This window comes from Lissotriton vulgaris, chromosome 7, assembly GCF_964263255.1.
Source record: "Lissotriton vulgaris chromosome 7, aLisVul1.2, whole genome shotgun sequence".
NCBI lineage: Eukaryota > Metazoa > Chordata > Amphibia > Caudata > Salamandridae > Lissotriton > Lissotriton vulgaris.
In genome coordinates, this window is record NC_141695.1 from 99,509,120 (window position 1) to 99,529,597 (window position 20,478).

The 20,478-nt window shown below is 41.3% G+C and overlaps 1 protein-coding gene across 1 annotated transcript in view; it reads left to right on the plus strand.

The window, feature by feature from the left end:
• Positions 1 to 20,478, plus strand: part of LOC147700907 (killer cell lectin-like receptor subfamily B member 1B allele A) — a 550,617-nt gene that overhangs the window by 313,585 nt on the left and 216,554 nt on the right. The window contains exon 5 of the mRNA XM_086929269.1: positions 13,461 to 13,618. Within this exon, the coding sequence (XP_086785395.1) occupies positions 13,461 to 13,618 (158 nt within the window). The remainder of the gene's footprint in view (positions 1 to 13,460; positions 13,619 to 20,478) is intronic.

A 20,478-nucleotide genomic window follows, 5' to 3' on the forward strand; every position in this document is an offset into this window, starting at 1 on the left:
GAGGCGGTCACGAAAGCCAGTGTGCCTAATTCTAAAGCTTTGCACCCTCGGTGGATTCAGTGGGCTACATCCTTGACATCTCAGGATGTCACGTTTATTTTTGACGCCGCTTTACGGTCGCAGGAGTATTTACAGTATGAATTTGTTCATCCTGCTCCTTTAGCAATGCGGCCGTTGGAGGATTTCCATTGCATCATTTACACTGATGGTTCGGCGCAGGTTGCGCATGGCTCTAAACACGCCTACGTTTCCGCTTGCGCCATTGTGGTCGGTGCCATGGTGAACGATGAGTTCAAGTCCAGTGTTGTGCACACGCAAACGCTAGGGGACTGCACCGCACAGTTGGCAGAGCTTCGTGCTCTTATGCTTGCATTGGAGTACGCTGATCCTTGTGTGACGACTTTAATCGTAAGTGATTCTTACTACTGTGTCCAGTCTTACAATGAGAACTTGTTCTTTTGGATTCAGAATGATTTTCGTGATTCCAAGGGTAGCACAATAAAACATAAAATGATCTGGGTCCGAGTGGCGGAACTTAAAGAGAAACTGCCGCTCGTGTTTGTGATTCATACTCTCGGTCACCAGCGCGTGGGGGTCCACGCTGTTGGCAACTCGCTTGCTGATGAAGCAGCGAAGTCAGCGGTATCAAAATACTTAGTTGCAGCAGTCACGAGGTCCAAAAGCAAGATAGATGATGACATCTTGGCGGCTGTTGCTGCCACGGCAAAGGGAGGTAAATATCCTGCGGGGTTCCCTTCGAAATACACATACCACTTAAGTCCCGATAAGGTTCCTTATGTGAAAATTCCTGAAGTTGGAGAGCGTTTAGTTCCCAACTCGGATCGCAGAGCTTCTCTGATTACAGCGGCTCATGAAGGTGTGGCGTCTGCGCATGCGGGCGTCTCAGCCACTGTATCTCAGCTACAACAGAGGTTCTGGTGGCGGGGACTGTACAAACAGACGCGCGATTATGTCCTTATGTGTGACATTTGTCAGCAGATCAAGCCTTCTACTGCTGCGCGTCCGCCTCAGACACGGTTGTACATCTCTAATAAACCACTTGGATGTGTTTATTTGGATCACTGCGGTCCTTTTTCTTCTGATACTGCGTATAAATACATCTTAGTAGCAGTTGACTCATGCACACGCTTTGTATGGGTATGGCCGCATCGAAGCGCTGATTCGCGAACTGTCATTAAGGATTTGCGTGTCTTTGTGGGAATCTTTGCTTGTGGTACTTTCCATTCGGACCAGGGTCCGGCTTTCGCCTCTAAGGCGTATAAGGATGCTATGGTTTCGTTGGGAGTACAGGTGAAGTTTTCAAGCCCCTACAGGCCTGAGGGCAATTCTGTAGTAGAAAGAATGAACCGCGACTTAAAGCAATCTTTGACAGCCCGTGTTATAGGCACTGGTAGAAACTGGCTGACCCACCTCTATGGCGTGCAGCGTGCGCTTAATAATCTCCCTAGAAGGTCTCTGGGTGGGCGGACCCCATACGAAATGCTCTTTGGTATCAAGATGTACGTCCCTGACCTTGATGGTGCAGACTGCCAGGCCCAGGCCGCGGCCTTTGACGTAGATGAACATTGCAATGTTTTACAGGATCTACAAAAGACCAGAGACAGTCTTGCAAAGGAACACTTGCCCTCCACATCGGATGATGCGTTGCAGATCCCGGTAGTTGGCTGGCTACCCCAAGTTGGAGAACTGGTTCGAGAGAAGATCGATAACAAGAAAGAGTTTGGTCCCTCATATCGACCGCCGGTTCGAGTCCTTGGAGTGAAGGGCACAAGAACAGTCATTTTACCACCACTTCCAGGTCGTAAAGAAAACAGATTTATTTCTATTGACAATGTCAAGACACACAGGGTGGCCGATTCTTCATAGCATGACACCGGCTGCATCCTGTCCTTCCATGGTGAGGAACTCTGTGCTGGCTATTACATCTGGTACAGATCAGGAGGTGTCCCTCGAGATGCCTGCTTTATCCAGTCCTTTATTAAATACTATTCCTCTTGCTAACATTGATGAGCTGACCTATGCAGATCCTGCTGATTTATCTATGTCCGACCTACATGCCCGTTTGGCTAACCAGTCCAGATTCTCTTTTGACTCTGATTCGGAACTTTCAAAGAAACCATCGACTATTGCAAAATATGCCACGTTGTTTAAAAAACATTTTCTAATTCCACCTTGGACATACGTTTGGCTGATACTATTTTCATTTTATCTTTTTATGTCAATTGGTTTTGTGTTTTATTTTTTCCGCTTGATCGATGGCCATTATGTGATAGAAAGAACAGGAATTCGGTACCTTAATGGAACATTGGCCCCTCTGTCCTCCTCACATTCAGTACACAGACTAAAGAGAGACTTACATTCAGTACAGATTACTGCTTGGCCAGTCCTTGATGGGATTGTGTGGGATGCGGTTAGGTTTCAGATACATGGCCCCACAGAAGTTATTAATGTTCCTAATGTGCTTAGAGTAAACATGGGAGATGTGATTAAGCAAAATGTTCGTTCTGATGACTGGGATCTTCAGGCTGTAGAAGCATTGTTCTCTGATTTGAAATATTATGCGGCCTTTGATGCTGAGGATTTGTACTTAGATTCTGTCAATTATGGTGATTTGTTTTGTTATCAACATTATGGGAATCATTTCTTACACAAGACAAGTTCCAGGAGGGTTCCTGTGAATTACACTCAGTGGGAACATTGCCCTACTCCCTTACAGGGGAGCTCAAGTACATTTCTGGGAAAATACTCTTATTTTACAGATTTTAATCAATCAAATCCTGAATCGTTTTATTTTAAAGTGAACCAGAAATTCATACCCAAAGTTAGACTTACAGATACAAAATTGCTGTATTCAAAGTCCTTTTTAGATAGGTTATCTGTGGATGGCTATGAGTTATGGAAGGATGCTATTGACCTTAAATCGGTTTGGGGTACCAAAGATTGGCAGGTACAAGGCACTGAGGCTTTGCATCGTGCATGTCTCATCCCGAATCACATGTTGTTTTTAAATTCTACTGTTTCTCAAACAACGTGTTTTGGATTGGCTACATCTAAAAAATTAAATACCCCTACTATCCCTGACTTAGAAGAATATTCAGGTTGGAGTAATTTCACTACAATATCCATCAATGGGATACAAGCACTTTTGCAGAATTCCTCCTTTAATATTTCCCATTTTGATCCGGAGGGGTGGCTTTTGTGGCAAAGAAGCACTGATGCTTGCCAACGTAGGTTTTTGGGTTTGTCTGAAGGTTTTACACACATCAGGCCGGATCCCAGGTTTGAAACGGATCACACTGTTACTACTTATTCAGTAGGCAAATTGTGTCAGAACTGGTTACAACATTCCACTTTGGCTGCAGTTAAGCTGCATCTGTCCCAGTTGAATGAAAATATTGACCTAAATGATTTTATAAAAGGCCCAGCTAGGGGTAGATCTAAACGCTTTCTTTATGCTATATACAATGAGATTTGGAAATTTTCACAAGTTGAGGCAGCTAAACGCCTGAGAGCTATTGATCAAGCAAATTTGGAAAAGGTGCTTGCAGTGGTCGATAACAGTATTAACATGCTTTCTTCCAGAATTTACACATTGGATAATATTGTTTCTTCTGTTGTTGATATTGTACATGATGAAGTGTCCACGTTATACCATGGTCAAAATCAATTGCGTTCTGTAATGCAGTTTGCCTGGACTCTACAGACTATTAAGGCTGGTCGAGATCCCTGGACCTCATTGAACGTTTCATCCCTTTTCGCCCCTTTTAATCTTACTGAAAAACAGCGCATGCTTTCAATGCGTGATGCATCATTTTCTATGTTACATATTGAGAAGCTAGAATCCTTGCCTTTTTCTGTTGCTGAAACCACTACTGCCACGTGGCTTATTCATGGTTTAATTACATTGCCATTTCCTTTATATAAATTTACTAACTGTATGCGGTATATTGCTATAGGACGATATGAACCACTAGGCAATGCATTCCTACATGAGGCATGGTCATTACCATACACATACAGATGTCTGAAGGATGGGAAAGAAGTGAATCTTAATGGTGAGGAATGCACACAGTCACCTGACCATTCATTAATATGCAGACACATTCAGTTACACGGTTCTTGTAATCAGGACCGCCCAAATTTAGCATGTGTTTTAAAAGGCACGCCAGTTCCAGCAGTGGTTCCCACATTTACATTATTAGCTAATGGCAGTTATTTGCTTTTAAACAATGAATTATGTTGTGGTTTATTAATTGGTGTGGCATATGTGGTAACTGTATCAGAGCGTGTAGTGTGCTGCAAGAATGTTCTATACCCACCCACGCATGGTTCTTCAGATGTCTCCATCTGGCCACGGATTCCAACCTTGGAAGCAAAATTCAATGGTTTAAGCAGAATAAGGGCCCTTTTGTCTCAAAAACAAGTGACCCTGAGTTCGGCCCGGGAAACTTATGTCCTTCACATAGCCAACACCCGCACAGAGGTGCAGGCGCTTTTAAATACTGATTTGCCGTTTCATTTCTGCGAGCTGGTACACCAGATATTTAATGCTTCTTCAACGACTGGGCTGGCACATTTTTTCAAGTTAGTCAGCAGTGGCCTCGTGACTACGTTTGAAAAGGTTTTTGGTATCATTCCCACGTTTTTCCACACTATTTTTTCGAGTTTGTTTGGTGGATTACCTGTGTTACTGGCTGTAGCCGCAGGCATTCTGTTGGTGTTTTTCTTCATAAAACATGGATGCCCATCCTGCGCAAGACGCCGTTCAATGCCTCCTGACACTGTGTCGTAATCGGATGCTCAATTACTATGGAACATTGCCGCTTGCAGCATTAAGCACGGCCTATAGATTGTCATTTCGGTTCACCGACTTCACGTGTGTCCAACCTGTGTTTCACTGCCTGAGCTGCGAGTTCGATTGGGCCATTGATTTGTGCCTATGCTTGAGAACTGCTCCTGACGTCGATTTTGATCAGCTAATGCGTCCCGTGGTGGCTCACGAGCTGATCTGTTCTGGCGAGAGAGTTATGGCCTTGGCAGCGATAAATGGAGTTCTGGGCCAATGGGAGATTTCTGCAGCGGCGGATGCCTTTCTGACACACAGCGATCTGGTGAACCCACCGAGTTGTCCTCTGACGTTACAGGAGGATCCGATGCTGGAGGAGCACGTATGTTCTTTCCCATTGCTAAATTGGATTGCTGAACTATTTTCGGATGATGGCAGTGATTTCATGCTGGAGGCTGTGGCAACTTTCTTTGCATATACTTTCCAATCGTGAGATGCCTGGGAGGAATGCTTTGTTGTGAAATATGAGTTTCCCCTCGCTGGATTGGAGGGATGAACTATGTTCAGCTGATGGAGAGTGCAATCATGTGATGTCGCTGGGGATAACGTCGATGTGGCACATGACTTTGGAAATCGGATGCGTGCCTTGTTTTTTCTCTTCCGAACATTTGAATTGATGAAACCTGGTCCTACGTTTCATATTTTTGAGACCTGGTGAATGACTTTTGGTTCAAAAGTTTTGTTTTTATTTTTAGATTTGAGGCCACTGTAGGCATTCATACATATTCATTCATACATATTTTTAGCTTATTTTAGCTCAAGATTATTGAACTTTGCTTTCAATTGTTGTGTCTGATTTAGTATTGCCTTTTCCCTTATGTTTGACGGTGCTCGGACCAATGGGGGGGTGTCATATGGATACTTCATTACATATATTGCGTTAAGTTAGCATGAGTGTATTACATGTTTAAACAGCCGGTTTGCCTTCGGCTTCAGTTTTGCACACGACACATACTTGTTGTTGTAGCTTTCACCCTAGAAGCGGTGAGGTGGTTTATTTGAGAATAATATGTTATTTCTATGCTATCAGCTTTGCCTGGTACACTTGGTACAACTGTCTGCACACTGAGAGCTGCACACTCTAAGATTAACCTAACACAAGGTTGCTGAGAGGCCTGATCCTCGCACCACATTAGACATAACACAAATAATGTTGATGCCAACATTTTGGGCTCTACGCGGGTTTAAGATAGAGTTACACGGAACAACAACAGACACTTGGTGCTGCGCATGGAGAGAGCAGGTAGCTGTTGATGTGAACTGCTCCTACTGACATTGAGAGGTATGGGGCCGCCCTGCTAAAGCCCGAATGAGACCTTCTTAGATATAAAATAATATACTAGATAGGGTGCGCGAAATATAGGTGATATCGATTTCTATAGGTTTTGCATTATAACATGCTAGCACCTTTTGCTTACTATGGATTAGTGACTATGCTGCTGACTCTGATTTTTATAATCTGCATTTTGGTATTATACAAGATACTGCGTTTGAGAACTTTGCATTGAATAATAAATATTTCAAACTTGCACTTGTGTTCTTTGACTCCCAGTTTTGGTTTGAAATGATTATATAACGAAAGAGTGTTCATGTGTTCCACGATTCCTGAGGTATTCTAAAGATCATGTTCTGGTTTGTCTAAGACATGGTTCATTCCATAATGATCCATGAGACACTGTAGCTAGCTAGGTAAGGAGATTTCTGACACTGAGATGAGTTTTGGATCATCCTAACTCACTGAGGTTCTAGATCTCTATGCACAGTTCTGTGGGAGAACGGAAACCCTGCTACAAAACAGCATGTTGAAATAAATACTGCCGTCTCAATCTAAGATATTAACCCTTTGGCAGCTCAAATACAATCGTTCCCCATTGTCTGCAGATACATGGGAAATTCAAGAACTTATCTCTCCACCTTTTCATATAACACGTGCGCACATCTTCAAAATATTTTCTCCAAGCATTTGAAAGAGATCCAGCTCTCTCCTGCCTAACGTAATGATAACATGCTATGTACAAGCCATATTCACAAGGCGCTGCAAGCCATATTCACAAGGCGCTATTCACAAGGAACTCAATGATAACATGCTATTCACAAGCCATATTCACAAGGCGCTATTCACAAGGAACTCAACAAATCATATTGATGACATGCTATTCACAAGCCATATTTACAAGGAGCTATTCACAAGGAACTCAGCAAGTCGTAATGATAACATGCAATTCAAAAACCATATTTACAAGGAGCTATTTACAAGAAACTCAATAAGTCATAATAATGACATGCTATTCACAAGCCATATTTACAAGGAGCTATTTACAAGGAGCTCAACAAGTCATATTACACTGAATACATTTCACATTTCACAGCATAAGCAAATGCAGCAAGCCATTTAATAGGCAATTTACAAGCCTTTTTTTCATACACATATTTACAACTGCATTATCACCAAGATGTAAATGGCTCCCTCACGTACTGTTACCCTTCAAGCCTGTCAGTTCAAACGCCAAGATGAAAAGCATTTCTTCCACACTGCATAAGTCAAATGCCATGATGTACTGCAATCTCCTTACACTCCAACTGTTCAAGCCCATAGGTCAATTTAAAAGTAGATTTCGACCTTCTCAAAAACATTGTAAGAAACAAAAAGATATATACAATTATAAATAAATAATATACAAAATGAACTCCGTACGTGATGAGTGCAAACCAATAAGATAGAAACAATACAGAGCACACAGGCTTCGTAAACAATTCGTGACGCCAGATGTAACGACCGGATTTTCGGACCAGATAGAATCAGCTCACCAAGACACCACCAACCCAGCCGAAACGCAACCACCTCCCTCCTTAGGACCTATTTACAACAGGTATCTGTGTTCCTACCTAAGGATGGGGAATTAGCAATATACAAGCTCATATCATCAAAAACACCACTAAATCTATAGGGATTACTAGGAATACTCACTGATTACTAAGGACGTCCATGCTCTACACCACACTCATACCTTATAGTCTCGCGGCAACTCAGACCCAGACTATGCTACCCTCCTACTCATAGTGAAGGGGGCAGTTCCAATTACTTACCATTACACACTGGCCACAATCAGTGCTCTCTCAAGCCACATACACACTGTGTCCTCCCAGTGCTCTCACTATTTCATACATACACAAGCTACAATCCTGTGGGTATACACATTGACTACAATCAATGCTCTCATTAACGCCACTTTCCCTAGCGGCGATCTCATTACACACTGACCACACTCAGTGCTCACTCAAGCCACAATCCTGTGGGTATACACATTGACTACAATCAATGCTCTCATTAACACCACTTTCTCTAGCGGTGATCTCATTACACACTGACCACACTCAGTGCTCTCACTAATGCCACTCTCTCTCTAGTGGCAATCTCTGTCCTATGAATACCTTCAGTTCTCTCTCTCTCTGTTGGGAAGTTTCTCTCATACATCTAATTCCTACTGGGGATGTAATTGTTATATTTTATGTGGTACACAAGAATGGCCAAATTACACTGTGCACAAAGGGAATGGATTATACTGCACACTGCTGAAAGAAAAAGGATTAGCAATACAGTAGGGAATCTAGCCTAGGAAATAAAAGACAAGATTAATGTAAAGCAAACTAGTTTATAATACCTCACCCTATTAGAAAGGAATAATTCTCTCTCTCTCTGGTGGAATCAGGGCTCTCTCTCCCTCCGTCACCACAGCTTCACTCCACTGGCTCAACTGCTCCAGCTGGCAGCTTCAACTCCTCCATCTGACTGGTAACTGCTTTAATGCATCCTGATAAACTGGCAGCTCCAGCTGACAGTTCCAACTTCATTCCAAGATTCATCTGACTGCTCTCTCCAGCTCCAGCAATCATCTGCCTTCTCTCTCTCCAGAAAACCAACTGAACTGAACAGTTCCAAAGACCAACTGACTGGTCTCTGTTTCAAACACCAACTGACTGTTCTCTTCAGCTCCAAACACCATCTGACTTCTCTCTCTCCAAGAACCGACTGACTGACCCTCCTCCTCTTCTGCACTTAGCTAATATAGAATGCCCTCCTCTAGTGGAAAGTTCCAGCAGAAACTACCTCCCACCGAATTCCTGTGCCACCTCCAACGCTCTCCGCGCAAACGCAGTGGCCATCTGCATGTTACGTCTGAGCCCAAGAGACAAACACATTATTTTCCCCTAGCACATAACAGGATTAACTATAAACATCACCTTTACCCTGCAAGCATCTCAGTCTGCAGGGACAGAAAGCAAAATGGAGTCTCTCTAGTTCTGGGCCTTGTAGGCCTGAAAAGGGCTTAACTCTATCAGAATACATACACAAACCATACCAATATGTAATATAAAGTCAGGACTACAGGATCCACCCTCTACTATAGGTAGGATGATGAAAGGACACATAATTATGTCAAAGCCAATAGATAATAGATGGATTAGAGTCAGGAATAAGGGATCTATCATCATATAAAGCGGCTATCCTCTGGTTTATGCTTCTAGGTCTGAAAAGGGGCCTAAAAGGACCAAAACAAGCTAAGAATAAGGATCTAGGATGGTAGCAAGCTTAAAGTCACCATCACTCAGAAATAGAGCCAAAAACACAGTCACTACAGACCCATGATTAGAATAGGCACCGAGGCGAGAATTATCGAGTCCACGGACATTGAGCCCAAGACCCTGCCGCATTGGGAATAGAACCCTGGTCCCGGGCCTGATCTCTGCTTCAGAGTCTGCCACTTCTAACCAGTGAGCCACACTTCTCCAATGTGACTGTAGGGACACAAATGCTGCAAGGAGACAAGTGTTTGCGCTTTTCATTCTAACCAGACGAAATGAACAGGTCCCCAGGAACATTCTCCCATAACGATATGTATTTCAATTCAGATGTTTTATTTAGCCGCTCTTACGACCGCATGACCACATAAACCATGCCCGTACCTCTCGCCCATTCCTTATGGTAACGGCAGAACCCCACACGACGGTGCTGCCACGAAACATAAAACAAATGAAAACCTACATAATACGAATGAAAACATATATAATAAATGTAACTAGTAATACCATACGCCATGGCCCCTTCCAACTCAGCCTGCTACCTCTACCACCGCCAATCAGAAACTTTTTCTCCACATCAACGACGCTCCAGTAGCCAGGCTGTGGTCCGAAGGGACAAAGAGAATGAAACCCCCCAGGGCACAGCCTTAAATACCCACTAAGTTTTGTTTTCTTCAAGGTTTCATATCACTGTGTAAGTTTCGTTTCTGCAAGGTTTCATTTCACCGTCCTACCCCTTCCTTAGCAGGGGGCCCCAGAGGAGGCTAAGCCCCGTGGCGCAACTAAGGGCGCCCCTCCCCTAGGCGCGGTGGGCGCCTGTTCATTTTTTACAAATTCCTTTGCAAATGAACAATTAGTAGGTACAAATGAGAATGGTAGCCCCACTGCAGAAAAAAGTCCAGTCTGTATAATGTTTTCAAAACCCGGTGTTTGACAAATCAAACTCTACTACTTGAATACTACGTCTTGTAATAAGTACAACCATAGCTGCATTTGAAATACCTCCTGTGTGTTCGGGGGACATTTTTGTGTTCCTGCAAAGATCCTACTGTATAGTGTAGAAACAAATACACAACATTTTCCGGTTACAGTCTATGCTCTTGTGAATATTGCATTTTCCAGTGGCTTGCACAGATTTAATACTTAGTTTAACTGAGTTACACTGCACAGAAACCACATTTTCATGATATATATGAATATTCTAATTTGTTGGAAGTATACAGCTTTCGCTAATGCAGCACTTTGAAAGAAATCTGTTATTATTTTGGATGTACGTATACAAACTCTTTTAGAAAGGCTGTTGATTGTAAAAGTGTGTGTGTGTGAGCTTCATTGAAGTTTAAGTATAGGGACATGCTGTACATGAGGTTTGTTTACCCTTTTGAATTTGTGCTTCAAAAACACTTCTGGTAAAGCATTAAAGCTTTTAGGCGAAGCACGTTTTTCGTTCTTGAATTAGTCATTGTTATGTTTGTGTATTGGCACTGTTTGTATTTCTTCTATGATCTCATACAGGCATTGACTTATTTACTCTTCTCAGACATGTACAATTTGCTGGTGGGCAGCATGAAAATCTGGTAATTGTATAACCTTTCCATATTATTTGCTACTGTGTACAATTGAAAATAATAACAAATGATTTGAAAAAAACATATTTCTGGGGAAAGTAGAAGATGTCTGGTAGATGATGGCTTCCCTGTAGCAGGCTTTGTTTCTGTGGTGGTTGTACAGTGCTTAAGTATTCATGCCTTAAGTCGAAGAGCATGGCCACAGCAGGTTGGCTCACCTCTGTTGTTCATTTGTCTTTCTTTGGGAGTCGATGACCGGTGCCTGTGACCTGACAGCTTCACAGTAACACGCTTTGTTTTGTTTAGTGTCAGTTATTCTTATATGCTCATCCATTTAGCTTATGGTTGTTATACTTTGAGGTTCCACCAGCTGTGCTGTGACTGTAATGCCTAGATTTGTTGGAGACGAGCTTGCCTCCCTCCCGCTCTCCAGAAGCAGGAGACAAGAAGCCAATATGGCTGAGAGACTGGGGGAGTGAAGACATTTGCTCCAAGTAACTGCTGTTAGCTGGCTAGGAGACCAAATCCAAGAGAGGAATAGTTATTGCGTCATGTAGCGCTACCGGACATTAGAGATGGAGACAATATGTATTCCAGTTGCGCAGGCAAAATTTGGATAAGAGATCAGAGTAAACGTCTTTTTTTAAGTCGAGCCTGAGCAGCGCATGCACTGCTCTGTGAGGCATGCTGATTTATTTATAGACTTGAAGCTCCACCCACTCTACGCTCATATTTTCATTGCAGTGTGCCATTGTCCTTTGTGTAGTAACTGCCTTTTGATTCGTTCATAGGCTTGTTAGTCCATCCTTTGTACTGCCAAGTCTTCATTTATAACCTCCTATGAGGACTGGCCCTTTTACTTCATTTGTTACACATTATGTCTTACTTAGGGCCTCATTACGATGTCGGTCGGAAAGCATTCTGACCAACTCCTTGCCGGAATCGGTTCCGACCGACTTGGGTTTGGTGAGTCCGACCGACTATTTATGATGCATCCGAACACCTTTCGGTCGGACTGCCATTGACTTCAAGGGGAGCCTGTGTTCCAACCGACAACACTGCCTCCCATTGAAAAAAGGTGTGGTTCTGGAAAACTCTGCACCCTGGGGCAGGCCCTCCATGGTGTCTGCCACACTATGCATGGTTGTAAAGAGGGGTCCAATGGGTACCCTCACTGGCCCCAACTGGAGGCCTCCGGGAGAAGGGGGGCTGCTACAGTTTCCAACAATATTTTGTGTCGTACTGTCCGATGCAGAAAGGCTGCCCGAATCTTACATCATAACACGTTGGTCGGAAATGCGGTCCATAGACCTATACGATTTGGCTCTGACCGACTTGGAGTCTTAGAATGCTGCTTGGAACCGAGTCAGAAAGGCAGAATACTTGCCTTCTTTCATAATCGGTCAGTCGGAAATATTTTCGAGTCAGTTGGAAACATGCGTTCCGACACGCGTTATGAAAATCTGAATACCGTTCGAAACATTTGCTACCAACATCATAATGAGGCCCTTAGTCTGTAAGTACTATGGGGCATATTATCAAGAGTGGGCGATTAAAATTATCGCCACTTTATCAGCAGGAAACTGCTGCTAAAGCGGCGATAATGGGCTTGATAATATGCTTAATGAAATTCCACTCAAAGCTCATGTTAATGTCCTTCACATCTGACATGTGCTTTGATTGGAATTCAACAGAGCATATTATTAAGCCCATTATCAACGCTTTAGCAGCAGTTTCCTGCCGATAAAGTGGCGATAATTTTATCGCCCAGTCCTGATAATATGCCTCTATTTTCTTTCATTAGTTTTTCCTACTTTAGGCACAACATGCTTTCCTCCAACATTCATCGCTCCATGAGCACTTTCACTTTCTGGGCAACCCGAATGGTGGCCGCTTCTTTGAAATTAAATAGGTCTCGCATTTACAAGAGTTTGAGCCATTGGCATAGTAAATGACAACGCCTATTATTTATGTGTTAATTATCAAAATAGATAAATTAAAGGCCTTTTCATTTACGAAGCCAAGAGCTTAAACTCTTGCAAAGTTGAGACCCATTGCATTGCAAATGCTTTTATTTCCTGCAGTTGCGAAAGGGAATGTGGTGGTAATCTGGTTTTTTGCCAGCGCCAAGAAGCCTTAGGGTGTTTGACTGTGCTATATAAATACGAACTCCAAAGCAGCCTTTGCCATCAAAGTTTTCTCATTTCCACACATTGTAAATAGCACTTTTTCAGGACTACTTGTACTGGCTTCAGAAGGATGAAAGACCTGAATCAGACCTGTGGGTAGCTGGCCTGTGACCCACCAGCCAGGCACAGATTTCAGCATTGAGCAAATAAGTCTGCTTTTTGAGAACCTATAACAAGCTATTAATCTGTTTTATTTTCTGCTCAATAAATGAAATGCCCAATAACAATTTCTTCCTTTTCTTCTTCCAACAGCAGTTTATCCTACATCGTCTTTTCCTCTGTACTGGCAGCAGCATGGACGGAAGTGCTATTACTTCCCAGTCAGAACAGATGAGAAAAACTGGAGCGCGAGCAATGAAGACTGCTCCTCCAGAGGCTACCGGCTGGCAGTGATAGAGGACAAAGCCGAGCTGGTAAGGCTTCAGTGATACAGGAGCAGGAACAGCTGGTAAGGAATAAGTGGTACAGAGCGAGGCAGAGCTAGTAAGGCATTAGTGATACCGGAGCAGGAAGAGCTGGTAAGGCATTACAGATTCAGCATAAGGCTGAGCTGGTAAGGATTTGTGATACAGGAGCAGGGAGAGCTGGTAAAGTATTAGGAATACAAGAACACACAGCTGGTAAGGTATCAGTGATGCAGGAACAGGCAGAGCTGCTAAGGCAACAGTGAACAAGAGCAGGCAGAGCTGGTAAACCATCATTGACCTAGGAGTAGGCAGAGCTGGTAAGGCGTCAGTGATACAAGAGCATGCAGAACTGGTAAGGCATCAGTGACAGAGTAGCAGATAGAGTTGGTAAGGCACCAGCAATACAGAACCAGGCACAGAGGTTACCTAGTCAGTGATACAGTAGCAGGTAAGGTTGTCTGGGAATCAGTGGTACAGGAGCAGACAGATCTGGTAAGGCAACAGTAACCCAGGAGCAGGCAGAACTGATAAAGCATCCAGATACAGGGGAAGGCCAATGAGTTAATTTTTTGGTTCTTAAAATGGCAATTTCTCTGCCCTTCATATGGAGTGTCTTAACATGCTACACAACGGTTTTGTACCAGAAACTGGGGTGTGGCACTTTGAAAACAGTACTGACAAATAAAATCATTTAAATGAACATTAGATTTACAATTCACTGCACAGCAGTGTGAGGACACTGAAGAATGTAAAGGTTAGAAATCATAGAAAGAGCACAACGTAGAAAGATGTTAAAAACTTTAAAAAAAAGACAGGTCATCAGAGAGGGAAGAAGAAAATGGTTGAAATTTTAACACTTGATGTGAGCTCTACTAAGATAATTCAACTTATCTAAAAGGAGTAAAAGGTGTAATTTGATGTGTTCCTTGACCAATGAGATAAAGGAGGCCCTTCTGTTGTAAAAAGTTTACAAATCTCATTCTTCATATAAACTTCTTAGTGATTTTACAATTCAAAGTAAATAAAAAAATAATCACCTCTTAACAAAGGTTCAGTAATCTACAGTCATTTTGAATCCACCAGCATCCAGTTGGACATAGGTTTATCTAGATCTTGAATTATGTGCATTTATTTTTCAATTCTTGAATTATTTCTGGGTACTATAGAACTGATTGTGCACTCCTTTGGTGACTTGTATTCCTGTGTAATCCCCTGTATTGCTGACAGGGTTGACAGGTTTCCCCTATTTTTAAGACATCACCTGTCCTCATACACTTGCTTCATGGGATGCTTTCACCAGTCTATAGTACACTTCCAGGAATATACATCTGATGGATCACCCCCCCCCCTTTGTCTCGCTATATTGCATTTTGCCACCATTGATCCCAAAACTTTAAAGATGTGGTGTATTTCGTCGGGCCTCCCTCTCCCCATATATTGAGAAAGAGTGTTTTATATGCGTCTTCTATCCGCACTCAAGTACTGTATTGATACATTTCCTTACCTGACACAGTATTGCTTTACTGTTAGACATGATTACGTGTAAAAAAACTCTACGCTTGACTACATCCCCTACTGCAGTCAGCTGGCATGAATTTTCCCATTTTTTTAAGTGCTATTTTATTCCAGTATGATCGTTGTAGAATACGTGGTGAATCAATTGAATCGATACCTTCTTGGAGGTTCATACCAATTCCCATCATTCTTCTTCCTAAAATAGTCTCAATACGGTTTCCAAATAATTCTGCAAACTATTGAGGTGTAAATACCAGGACACACAAATATTGGAAACAAATATTATGACACAATATATTGTGATGCAAATAATTGTCAAAAATATTGTTCTTTTAGGTAAGTAAGATCGCTTTTAAGAATACTGTTGTTTTAATATCGTTTTCCTTAATATAAATCTAAAAATTATAATGTTTTTATTATTTATGTGTTCTAATTCATATATTAATTTTAAGTGTTACCATTGCTTGTGTAATTGTTATTAATGTTTTAAAAAATAGTTTGTGATCTTAAGAAATTTAAGAGTTTAATTATTAATAGCAATTTATAGTGCTGTAGATGGTTGTTTTGTTTGTAGGGGGCTAAAGTGGCAAGTTAATTGAGCAATAAACAAATTATTAATTATTCATTTGCAATTAATTATGTGATTGATATTAATTAAGTAAAATATTTAATTCTGTTTTATTTTAGTTATATTTAAGGTGCGAGTTGCTAGGTTTGTTGTGGTATAGCATGGGAAGTTAATAATGATTTAATTCGTTATTGATTAGGTAAATTCTGTCATACTGAGCTACTGGGTTTGTAGGGGAATAGGGTGGGAATTTAATTAGGTAATAATTCATTAGTATTTTATTAATTGTTGAATCATTATTTAATTGATCATCAATTATGTCATTGTTCTAAATGTATTTGGATTACATTTTAGTTGTGGGATGCTGGGTTTGTAGGGGTCTAAGGGTGGGAAGATGATTAAGTAATATTTAAATAACAATTAATCATTAACTGTTAATACATTTTTAATTTATTTTAAATCTGTAAGCTGTGGAATAGTTATTTTTTTAGTTATATTTTAGGTGTTGACTGCTAGATTTGTAAGGGTACAGGCTTGGAAGGTAATCAATTAATAAATGAATAAAACATATTTATTTACTGATAATTTATTTAGAATTTTAATTATGTAAATTGATTCACTGTTTTAAGTTTTTTTGAACATACATATAGAGTAGATAGCCTTAGTTCTGCTTCTAAGACAAAGGATATTTTTTCAATTGTGGAGGAACTCTCCCTGCCAGATAGTGTTACCGCCCAACCTCAACCTTCACAAGTCCTCTGTGACTCCCTTAATTCATTTTTTATTGATAAAATCTTCTCCATAAAAAACAATATCCCTCCCCCTTCTTCGTCTACTGCCTATTCCTTACCCCCATGAATCCTTGTTGTTTTAATGAGTTCCCTCCCATTTCCCTGACCGAGTTCATCTCCCTGTTACATGCGGTTAGTACAGGATCACCCAACGACTGTTGTCCCCCCAAATCATGAAAGCCGCCTTTTTGGCATGTCCTGGTCCCCCGTTGGCACTTCTTAACAACTCGCTTGCCACAGGCTCTGTCCCGGATGCTTTCAAACAGGCGGTTGTTGTCCCCATACTTAAAAAGCATGGTGCTGATCCATCTGTCCTGAGCAATTATCGGCCGATCTCCCTTCTCCCCTACTTGGGGAAGATTCTGGAGACCTATGTTACCCGCTGCCTCAGCGCATTCATTGAGAGGTCTTCTTTCTTAGACGACCAGCAAGCCGGTTTTAGACCAGCCCACTCCACTGAAGCTGTCATCGTGGCTGTAATGTATGTGCTGAGGCAAGGCGCCGATAAGAACTTGGCCCAAGCACTTGTTCTATTAGATCTGTCGGCTGCTTTTGACACGGTCGATCATGCTATCTTGATCGACCGTGTAAAAAATGCGGGTATCCAGGGCATGGCTCTAACTTGGATCAGATCTTTCCTGCACCAGCGCTCTCAGTCAGTTCATCTGTCCACCTATTCAGCCCCCTATTCCTCACTTTCCTGTGGTGTCCCTCAAGGCTCTGCTCTTTCGCCCCTCTTATTTAATCTTTACATGCAATCCCTTATAGTTTCTCTCCGTCACACTCCGGTCACTATTTTCAATTATGCGGATGATTTACAGCTGATTTTTCCTATTGATTCCTCTTCTTCTCCCTGTGTCAATTTCCAATCCGCCATGCTTGCCATCTCTGAGTGGATGCATTTTAGCCAGCTGCAGCTCAATCCCAGCAAGACGGAGTTGGTGCTGACAGGAGGGTCGGCTAATCCTTGGAGCTCTAATTTTTGGCCCCCTTCCCTTGGCCCCCCGTCCTGTCCTGTCAATTCGGTGAAGAGCCTTGGTGTAATTATATCTAGTGATTTAACTATGAGGCCTCAAATTAATGCTGTTACTTTTTCCTGCTTTTTCCACCTACGCAGGATCTGCAAAATTCGTAGGTTTCTTACTACTGAGGCTCTCATACTTGTCATCATAGCTCTTGTCACCACCCGTATTCACTATGCCAACTCCTTCTATGTTGGGATTCCTGCTTACCACCTTCATCGGCTTCAGCTGGTACAAAATCAGGCAGCCATACTGGTCTTTCAACAGCCTAAACACCAACATGTCTCACCCCTGTTAAGGAGATCGCACTGGCTCCCAGTGGCCTCTTGATGCATTTTTAAATTGGGTTGTACCATCGTTAAGGCACTCCTTGCTCTTGCCCCAGCTTTCACTTCCCTTAGCCTTAAGCGTCACATTCCCTCTAGAAATCTCCGGTCCTCTGCTCACAACCTCTTAACTGTCCCCAGGTATAAACGTAAAAAGCATGGAGACTCGTGTTTCTCTTTCCTCGCCCCGGCTTTGTGGAATTCCATTCTGACTCCCATTCGAGTCAGTCCTAACTATACCTGTTTTTTGCAAACTACTCAAAACTCATCTCTTTCAGTTAGCCTATGAGTAACCCTGCTGCTTGGCCCCTCTGCTTTTGTCTATGAGTGCCATGAAACCGTTTGGTGACCGTGCCCGGTAAAAATGATTTCAACATAACATAACAGTAGGTTTATGTTAATTAAAACTTTTGTTTTCCAACCATGGGCTTACTCACATATGTCATGTTTTTGAAGTGAGGTATTTTCCCTACTATTTTTAGACTGCAGTAGGAATAGTAAAATGAAAGTCATCCCAGTTCAATACTTTGCCTACTCTTTGGAGTAGGAATAGTACAATTTACCCCTCTAAAATCCTATAATTTCTCAATTGTTGCAGAGACAGGAGTGGGAAAAGTACATTTTACTCCTCCAAACTCCAACACTTTCCCTACAATTGCACTATTTGGAGTGGGAAGAGAAAATATTTACCCATCTGAAATCCAGTGCATTCCCTACTGTTGCATTTTTTGGAGTGGGAAATTAAATGTAACCCTCCAAAGTCCAACACTTTTCCTACTGTTGTGTAGACTGGAGTGAGAATAGTACATTTTACCCTTCTGAAATCCAACACTTTCCCCACTGTTACATTGACCGGAGTAGGAATACTAATTGTAACTCCTCCAAAGTCCAACACTTTCTTAATTATTGTGGTGACTGGAGTAGGAATCGCAATTCTAACCCTTACGAAGTCCAACACTCTCCCTACTGTTACATAAACTTGTTGTGAGAATAGTATATTTACCAGTCATAGATTGCAATAGTTTTCATAAAATAGATCAATTAGATGTTATAGCATAAATTGTTTTGATTTGTCAACTTTAAATATTTTATTTATTGTCTAAATTAATTGTTATATTATTTTTTATTTAATTGTTTATGTGTTTTACACTTTTATCTAAAAATATCAAAGATAATCTGCAAAAGAATTAGAAAATACTATAACTAGATTCAACATTGGCTCACATTATGGGTAAAAATCGTAATGTAACATGCAACTAACCTAAAAGACTGATAGTCCACAGCTACTTTCAAAAGAAGAAGAAAAATAAATCCACCAAGTGGCTCCAAATGAAAGGCTTTTGTAAAATGTCACAAAAGTAAATTGTGCCAGGTTGCGCAGAATGCAAAAGAAATTAAACTGGCAAACAATACATTCTGGAAAATTCAGGAATTGATCACATGTAAGAGTCAATATGTAGTATATGTAATATATGTACTATGTGGGCAGCACAATTTGTGAGCTGAAAAAACGAATTCTTGAACATGTACGTGCGACGATCAATTAAGACTGCAGTACTGCGGTAGCAAAACACATGGAGTCACACCATGGTGGGAATTGGAAACTGTTACAATTTTATGCCATTGAAACTGTAGCTCGCCCTGAACGAGGAAGCGACAGGGAGAGGAAGCTATGGCAGAGAGAATCCAGACACAATCTGGATCTTCAAACTTTCACATTGCATAGTGACTTTGACTTTGAATTTCTTTCATTCGGTTTCTAAATTTCATAGAAAATCATAAAAGTGCATATAAAAATACATGAGATCAATATATATACAGAAAATGACATTACAATGTTACACAGTTTTAAAAAGGGGAACATTAAAATACAATAAAAAATTAGTATAAGTCAAGTTATAAGATAACACAAAGTTCTTAAGGTAGTATAAACAAAACATGGCTTTATCCAAGATTAGGTCTATGCTTGACACAGAACTTAAGGAAGCAGGCAATATTTTTTGCGTAGTATTCCTCTTCCAAAAAATTGAAGGGCAAGAAAAGGAGGGCGGCATCTACCCAGGCCCCACATTTCTAAGATTGATATTATCCAAGTTTTCCTGGGCTTATTGTAAAATTTACAAAATAAAACAGTATGTATCAAAGATTGGGGAGATACTTCGTCACAGGTACAGACCGAAAGGTTCTTGGACCAATCATTAATTTGTGGAAAGATCACCAGTCGATGGAAATTGTTGAACCTAAAACGGGTCAATAAGAATTTCTCATAATTGTTCAGCTTATGTGTTAGGTATGGCTGCATAGAAAAAGTAATCTGAATTGTTAAAAGGTGCTGCACTGAGCATTTTCCGAACTCAGTAATTAATCTTAGCTCTTCCAAATGTAACATGCATAACTTTTTTTTTAAATTCATTGTTATCTCCGATATAGTTAATCGAAAATGATACTATTTTTCCAGGCCCAGGTCATAAAGAAAGTTTTTTACATAAACAAGCCAACTAATCTTATGCCTTTTTTCAAGCAAAAGGCATTCACAGAGAAGTGTTCAGGACAATTCGCTCTTGGGGTCTTCTAAACACAGTGTCATAAGAGGATCAGTTGAATTTTATCGTATCTGATAGTGTAAATCAGAGTGAAGAATTAT